General features: G+C 52.7%; 5 protein-coding genes across 5 annotated transcripts in view; all 5 read left to right on the forward strand.

Moving 5' to 3' along the window:
- Nucleotides 1–1027: 1027 nt before the first annotated feature.
- On the forward strand, nt 1028–3115 carry MCYG_01699 (peptidase S8 and S53; the record flags this gene model as incomplete). The annotated part of the gene is made up of 1 exon (XM_002848719.1): nt 1028–3115. One exon carries the CDS (start codon nt 1028–1030, stop codon nt 3113–3115), a length of 2088 nt encoding a protein of 695 aa, XP_002848765.1.
- A 426-nt stretch (nt 3116–3541) lies between these two features.
- MCYG_01700 (D-mandelate dehydrogenase) lies at nt 3542–4692 on the forward strand (the record flags this gene model as incomplete). The annotated part of the gene is made up of 3 exons (XM_002848720.1): nt 3542–4398; nt 4457–4541; nt 4603–4692. The coding sequence occupies 3 exons, from the start codon at nt 3542–3544 to the stop codon at nt 4690–4692; spliced, it is 1032 nt and encodes a 343-aa protein (XP_002848766.1).
- Nucleotides 4693–5275: 583 nt separating this feature from the next.
- Nucleotides 5276–7069, forward strand: MCYG_01701 (lysophospholipase; the record flags this gene model as incomplete). The annotated part of the gene is made up of 3 exons (XM_002848721.1): nt 5276–6233; nt 6294–6658; nt 6707–7069. 3 exons carry the CDS (start codon nt 5276–5278, stop codon nt 7067–7069), a joined length of 1686 nt encoding a protein of 561 aa, XP_002848767.1.
- Nucleotides 7070–7181: 112 nt separating this feature from the next.
- On the forward strand, nt 7182–7752 carry MCYG_01702 (uncharacterized protein; the record flags this gene model as incomplete). Its single annotated transcript, XM_002848722.1, has 2 exons — nt 7182–7260; nt 7505–7752. 2 exons carry the CDS (start codon nt 7182–7184, stop codon nt 7750–7752), a joined length of 327 nt encoding a protein of 108 aa, XP_002848768.1.
- Nucleotides 7753–7931: 179 nt separating this feature from the next.
- MCYG_01703 (nitrogen metabolite repression regulator NmrA) overlaps nt 7932–8188 on the forward strand; it is a gene marked incomplete at both ends in the record, with an annotated part of 1123 nt that continues 866 nt past the window's right edge. The window contains one exon of the mRNA XM_002848723.1: nt 7932–8165. Within this exon, the coding sequence (XP_002848769.1) occupies nt 7932–8165 (234 nt within the window). The remainder of the gene's footprint in view (nt 8166–8188) is intronic.

Below are 8188 nucleotides of genomic sequence, written 5' to 3' on the forward strand. Positions count from 1 at the left end.
CATAGACTTCCCCATCACTTTTTGGTATAAGATCAGTCATCAAGACTAGTATGATCACGTGGATATCTGCATACATACACGATTATATAAAAAGAGCCTCAAGGCATTTAAAGGTTGGCAATTAGCCATATGCCTAGGTACTTGCACCTGGAAAGATGGTCGATATCAGGCTACCCGTTTGTGCGACAGTGGTGCCTATGGAAACATATCTCATGATACAAAAATGACGTCTCGCATCCCAGTCTGACGAGGAATCTGGGATAGCGTTAACTCGTTACTTTTCTTGTCCTACATGAGAAGACAGGCAAAACGCCCTTGAGTAATACGAACACTCAGCTAAGAAATCCAGCTGGGCTTTCCATGCTGGCGTGACCAAGGAGAAGAGGCACAGATGGCCAGCCAGTTAGGGCAGCTGTGGCTTAACTTGCGGCTGGATCGTTGAGGGGTTCGCCTACCTATGCTCGAGGGCTGTGATAACTACAACAGCCCCTTCTCTCATCGTCTAGTAGTGACATTTGTTTGGCTACTCTACGATGTTCGGATACCTTAGCTCCACCTCGATATCATGGCCCTGTGATGGCTAGAAGCATTGCTTGGTCAAGGGTAGCCGGGCATAGCCACTAACGCAACCAGTTGACTTCACGGAGGAGAGGAATGTTCTATGGCCTTGCAGCTGATATCAAGCTATGGAGATACCCCCTCATTTTCTTTCACAATGTGCCGCCTTATGATGGGCTAGATGCCAATCTGTCTATAAACGAGAGCTTCCGTTGCTCCTAGCTGTTGATTCATCCAGTCAACAGGTACAGCAACCGTGGCATCTGCATAAATCAGCTGTTTCTCTGTGGCAAGAAACTGCTTCCCTGGTGAATTCTATCTTCCTAGTTCCCTATATATGAATGGTCTACCCCCCTTTCAACAAAGTAGCGGATACCTTCTATTCACCACTCTACAAGAGCTTGCTAGAAGCCATTCCTACTGTTTACCAGCCTGATCCATCCCCAAGCCGAAAGACAAAGCAACAATCATGCCTATCATCTCAATCAACGGAAACGATCTCAATCCCGAGAACCAGCGGCCCGTTCTCCAGGCCCTTGGTCTTGAGTCGGAGGACTCCTCCAAATCCAACTACATCCTCGTCCAGACCAAAGAACCGCTCGAGGATGACCAGGAAGACGAGCTCGAGCGCCTGGGCGTTGATATTCAAGAGTATGTTTCGCCAAATACATACCTCTGCAACTACAAGCCGGCCGACCTAGCTGCCGTCCGCTCTCTCCCCTTTGTGGGATGGGCGAATGTCTATCTAGACATGTTCGTTGTTCAGTCAACGATGAAGTCTGCGTCCAGCACCAACACGGTTGCTGATTTTACTAATACTGTGCGAAAATCAGCCCACCGCCGCATGGTTGATATTGTGCTTCATCGCGATGTAGACTCTACTTCGCAGGAGTTGCATGAAGCCCTTAGCAGGGCTACGCGGGCGGACACTTCATCTCTGAATGTTGAACCTACGAAGATCCGGATGATGGTTCAAGACCAGCACTTGGATGAAATCGCAGCTATCGATGGTGTCCGAAGCATCCTCGAAGTGCACCCGGCGGTGCTATTCAACAACAAGGCTACCCCTATCATTAGGGGTGAGGTTGATACCAACTGTGACCACCCTATTAGCAGTGCAGAGGCCGACAAAGTCGATGCCTTGCCATATGAAGGAGAGGGCCAGATTGTCGCTGTTTGTGACACCGGCTTCGACAAGGGCAGTACAACGGATACCCACCCAGCCTTCAAATGCCGTGTTAAACATCTATATGCCCTAGGACGTACTAACCCGGCGACGGCCGATGATCCGGACGGGCACGGCACCCACGTCTGCGGTTCCGTTCTTGGAGACGGGATTTCGGAGAAGATGGGCGGGAAGATCCAAGGCACAGCACCCAAGGCCACTCTAGTCCTGCAATCCGTGCTGGATAGCAACAATGGCTTGGGGGGGATCCCAGATGACCTGACCAAGCTGTTCATTCAACCGTATAAGGACCATGGTGCGAGAATCCACACCAATTCCTGGGGAAGCGATGCACCAGGCCGTCAGCTTCCGTACGACGTCAGCTGTGAGGAGATCGATCGCTTCGTCTGGGAACACCAGGACATGGTCATTCTCTTCGCTGCCGGGAACTCAGGAATCGACGCGAATAAAGACGGGATCAACGACTCGAATCAGATCGGCTCCCAGGCCGCAGCAAAGAACTGCATTACCGTTGGCGCAAGTGAGAATGATCGCCCAGACATTACGACCACATACGCACCATGGTTCCCAAACAAGCCATACAACACTGACCGTGTTGCCGACCACCCCAATGGCATGGCGGCATTCAGCTCCCGAGGCCCTACCAAGGAAGGGCGTATTAAACCCGACGTTGTCGCACCGGGGACATCTATTCTGTCCACTCGTTCAGCAAAGCTGTTAAAGCCCGGCACTACCTTCGGAACGAGCACCGACCCAGACTGGTTTTTCAACGGAGGCACCAGCATGGCAACCCCGTTGGTAGCGGGAGGCGTGGCCCTCATCCGCGAAGCACTTGTCAAGAATGGAAACAAGAACCCATCCGCCGCCCTGATCAAGGCAATGCTCATCAACGGCGCTGTCGAGTTGCCCGGCCAATACATACCAACCGAAGCCGGCCCATCACCCAACATTAGCTCTGGCTTTGGCCGTGTGCACCTTAAGAATTCCATTTCATCCCCCTGTGATGCCACTGCCGGATACTATGAGGGCGGACCCCTCCGTCGAGGCCAATCCGACCGTAAGTTGGTCATCAGAGTGCCTTGCAAGCCGAACGGCTGCTCGACCTTGAAGGTGACACTGGTCTGGTCTGATCCTCCTGGCGCAATGCTGCAGAACGACCTTGATTTGATTGTCACTGCTGGCTGCACAAAGCGTCATGGAAACATGGGCGAGAAGAAGGGTTTTGATCGGACGAACAATGTTGAGCAGGTCGTATGGACCAATGTGCCCAGCGGCGAGGTCAGGGTGACAGTTCGTGCCCATCGCATCTTCAAAAGACGGTTTGCGCAGTGCTTTGCGGTTGCCTGGAGCCTTGATCGGCCTCTGAAGTAGATTATATTTGACATCTATCATGCTCAATGTAACGTGTTCAGATAGTGATGATAATAAATTGCTATTCTTATAGTAGCCCCCGTATTACAGACTGCCTTCACAGTAGTTATTCTACGCACTCTTCCACCAACCACCTTTATTAACTATGGTATCAATTAATATCAATGGCTATACTAAGTATCGTGAATACGACAAACCGTCTCTCTCAAGGTAGACAGAACGTGTGGGGCGAGGAACCAAACAATGGGCTGCCCTGACGAGATATCACAGTAACTGTTTCCACTCCTTCACCCGCGAGCAGAACCATCCAACCGTGTGAAGGGAGTCAGGTCTGTCCTATATAAGCCGCTGCTCGAACGGCCGTCCAAAAACTAACAAGGCCAGACAGATACAAGGACCGCTAGTTAGGAGCGACGAGTTATCAACATGAAACCAACCGTTCTCTACATTGGAAACCCCATCCGCTGGCACACCGAGCGCTGGGCTGAGCTAGAAAAACGCTGCAATGTGCTATACTACACCAAGCTCCCTCTACCAGAGCTCATCGAGGCCCTTGGCGAAGGAGGAAAATACTCGACCATCGACGCCGTGTTCCGACCCAGCAACACGCTGGCCAACGGCTTCCCCCTCTTCGACAAGGAGTTGATCCCCCATCTGCCTCCGTCCCTGAAGATAATCGCTTCGGTCAACCATGGCTACGACGGCGAGGACACGGAGGCTCTGGCCCAGCGCAAGATATGGTACTGCAACGGCGCCGGGGCCGCCAACGACTCCACGGCAGATCTAGCCCTGTTTCTAATCATAGCTACGTTTCGACGGCTCAGCTTCTGCGAGCATACAGTGCGTTCCTTGCGACGAGGGGACTTTTACGACATCCAGGATAAAGTCGTGGATGTTGCGCAGAATCCGCACGGTAAGGTGCTGGGTATCGTGGGGATGGGGGAGATAGGGCAGGCGGTGGCTACGCGGGCGATAGCCCTGGGTATGAAGATACATTACTTTGGGCGGAAGAGGAAGAGTGAAGAGCTCGAGTCGAGGCTGGGTGGCGCGGTGTATCATTCTGAGCTTGGGAGTTTATTGGGGGTCGCTGATTGTTTGCTGCTGGCTTGTCCGCTTACGCCTGAGACGCATCACTTGCTCAATTCGAAGACTTTCGGGATGATGAAGCGTGGCGTTCGGGTTATCAATGTTGGCCGTGGGAAGTGTGTGGACGAAGAGGCGTTGGCCGATGCCCTTGATGAAGGCATAGTGAGCGCTGCTGGACTGGACGTCTATCAAGAAGAGTACGTCTTCGCCTGCTTTTGCTTTTGAAGGCCGTCCTTACTGACCGTTCGTTTACAGGCCGAAGATAAATGCTCGACTGCTGGATAACTGGAATGTCACGCTGCTGCCGCATACCGGAGGAGCAACCATTGATACTCAGGCTGTGAGCTCACCCTCTCTCATCTCTGGACCTTTATTGAATATCAATCTGACATGCAACGCAGAACTTTGAAAAGATTACCATGGACAACATCGAGGCCTTCTTCTTTGGTGACGGCAAACCCGTTACTCCTGTCAATAAGGTCGAGCCCTAGCCTGCTATCCTATCCCAGCACCTGCAAGGAGGAATCCGCCGTCTTCTGTCTCTGATTTGATATACCGTGAGACGCCAGTTTTGGTAGCACCAGTTGGATCATTCAATGTAGCAATATTGAGTGTTAGAATCTATATGATTGGTAACTAGGATAGTATAGCTTTCAAATCAACTATTTATCCATTATACGAACAGAATCAACGGATAAACGGCGTCTTTCCTTGCATCCTTCTGCGTATGATGACGTCGGCTTGTATATATACATGGATATACATGGCTTATACTAACATCCAACTAATCACTTCCCGTCGCTCCACAGGTTCATCCGTGTTTTCTTAAGGCCCGCAAAGCCCTAGTTTAATATCAAGAAAAATATCCGCTGCATCATCTGATGTGAATATTTTCTTCTTCTCTTGTTCTTCGTCTCGCAGGAAAAGAAAAGAAGGCGATGATGGGCTAAACATCGACAATTGAGCCTGAGTCTGCCTTGCTTGCCAACCCGACAACACATCGGCTTCATATACACATTACAGCTATCTAAAGAGAGACACCATATACAAAGAGATAAAGAGAGACAAGATACCATGGCAGACGACAAGCTGCGGGCATATGGGCTACGGCCTGAGTCGCGAGTGCTCATCATCATGACCGGAGGCACCATCTGCATGCGCCCTTCGCCATCAGGATTTATACCAGCTCGGGGTTTCCGGGAGGCTGCCCTGGAGCCATCGCCGGTCTTCAACGACGGCTCAGAGCCAGGCGAGCTCGACGTCGTGGTGAATGCATCGGGGGAGCGGGTCAGCCACCGCAGCCTGCGGACGCCCCTGAGCACTTACAACGCCCGTGTACGCTATGCGGTCTACGAGTTCGAAGAGCTGCTCGACAGCAGCTCGATCGACGCCAAAGGCTGGGCCCAGATCGCAAGGGCGATATCCTGGAACTACACGATCTTCGACGCCTTCGTGGTGCTGCATGGGACGGACAGTCTGGCGTACACCTGCTCTGCGCTCAGCTTCATGCTGCAGAACCTGGGCAAGCCGGTGATCCTGACGGGCAGCCAGACGCCGATGCTGCAGCTCCAGAATGATGCGGTGGATAACCTGCTGGGATCGCTGGTGATAGCGGGCCATTTCATGATCCCCGAGGTCTGCCTGTACTTTGACGGCAAGCTGTTTCGAGGCAATCGGACGACCAAGGTGGCCGCCAGCGACTTTGCTGCGTTTGCGTCTCCGAATGCGCCGCCGCTGGCTACGACGTCCTCGATGAAGACGGACGTGGCGTGGGACCTGGTGAAGAAGCCGACGAGCATCCAGCATTTCAGGATCCGGACGAACCTGGATACGACGCATGTGGCTTGTCTGCGCATCTTCCCCGGCATACAGCCTGAGATGGTGGACTCTGTCCTGCGCCTGCCCGGCTTGCGAGGGCTGGTGCTGGAGACCTTTGGTGCAGGCAACGCTCCCAGCGGACAGGACAATCGCATGACCAAGGTGCTTGCCGATGCCATCAAACGGGGGATTGTCATCGTCAACGTCACCCAATGTATGCCCTCCTTCTACCCAACTATTCTATGTCGGATGAACTGCTAACTGGCTGGTATAGGCCTGTCCGGAAGCGTGTCTCCGGTGTATGCTACTGGTATGACACTCTCTCGAGCCGGCGTCGTTGCTGGCGGCGACATGACGACGGAGGCAGCCCTGACCAAACTGGCCTACCTGCTGGCCATGCACGACGCTACACCCGAGTCCGTGGCCAGAGATATGTCTATATCCCTACGGGGAGAGCTATCAGACCGCCACGACCCTCTCTTCCGACACCCAGACGGCACCCTACCCGACAGAGTCAAGAACCTGACCGCGCTCGGCTACGCCATCTCCCACGGCGACCTCGGCCAGGTCACTGATATCATGCGCGGAGGCCAGGAATGGCTCCTCAACGACCGGGACTACTCTGGCAACACCCCATTGGTATGATTCTCTCTTTCTTCCCTCTTTCGTGTATACTAACGAAGATAGCATCTGTCTGCCACGTCTCCTGACATATCTATCCTCCGTTACTTTCTCCTGCACGGCAGCTCAGTGCATATCCGAAACAACTCGGGCAAGACGCCTCTCTTTCTCGCGGCCAACGCCGGCCTGGTCGACCATGTAGAGCTACTTCGCCGCTCCGGAGCCCATCTGCACGCTGACGAGCTTACGGTGGCCGAACTCCACGCCAAACGGCGACCAGACATCTGGGCCCTGGCCGGCGTAGACGTCCAGTGTTCGAGCAAGCAGAGCGGCGACCTGGCAGAGAAGCTCAAGGCCGAAGCTGAGAGCAGACAGAGCTCAGGGACTACGACTCCAGAGGTCACTCTTCCACTGCCCAACGGTCACTGACAGATATAAAACAAGCATAGCCCCTGATGTCGCCCGAGTGAGCCATATATATACATGATCATACACTCTATATATGATCGTTATAAGACAAGCATCCCTTATCTTCTTGACTATGTCGATGCCTGCCCTGATCCCTGAAGCGGCTGCCTACGCTTGGGATCTGGGGATGTCTCGACCGCTTGGTACACTTTGTATGAAAGTACACAGTATCGTCTGTCAGTCTGTTGTAGAGTGTTGGTTGCTGCTAGTAATCTAGTTATTGATATCGCCTTGTTATTTGGTAGCCAAAGTAATATAAAGATAATACACGCATACAACTATACACATACACACACATATATATACAAGTCAAGATACAAGAAACATCTCGTATATAACACCGAGAGTCCGTCTCTTGTTGCTTGCCCCTGTTGGCCTTTATGTTCTTTCGCATAGTGGATATTCTTAACATCGCACACTCAACATCCTCGAGCACGAACAACGAAGACATCACAGGAAGAATCGCATCTTCTCCTACGGCTAGAACACTGAAAAAGCCATCGTCCTGCCGGTTTGATCGCTTACATGGAGGATCCTGGGGCCTTGAGCGCCGTTCAACCATCGTAACCCAAGGGTTCAACCGCCCCTCGACCAGCAAGAAGCAGAAAGCAGACCAGAAGAGAGAAAGGGCTCAGAGCGATTGAGTGAAGCTGGATCGCACGCTGAATACACGGTTGATCGCTTGTCAGAGTTGTCCCGCTCTTGACCGAGTCCATACTTATACTTAACGGACATATAAAAAGTACCAGTGAGATGCCCCTCACCAGAGACTGATATTGCATCCAAACAGCTAGAGCTAACTAAACGATAGTAGAACATCCGAATGCCACAGGCCAAAACCATTGCGATCGTCAATGCCACCGGCCGTCAAGCCGCGTCCCTCATCCGTGTCGCTGCGGCCGTCGGATATGATGTGCGCGCGCAGGTCCATACCCTCGAGGGCGTCATCCCACAGGATACCGTCCCCGGTGCAGGCGCTGTGAGCGCATTACAGCCTTCCCCGGCTCTATCTCTCCTCGCGATTGCACACGCATCTGGAGCCCTAGTCATTCATAACGTACAGACGGATAAGCCTGTACT

This window comes from Microsporum canis, genomic scaffold, assembly GCF_000151145.1.
Source record: "Microsporum canis CBS 113480 supercont1.2 genomic scaffold, whole genome shotgun sequence".
NCBI classification, from domain to species: domain Eukaryota; kingdom Fungi; phylum Ascomycota; class Eurotiomycetes; order Onygenales; family Arthrodermataceae; genus Microsporum; species Microsporum canis.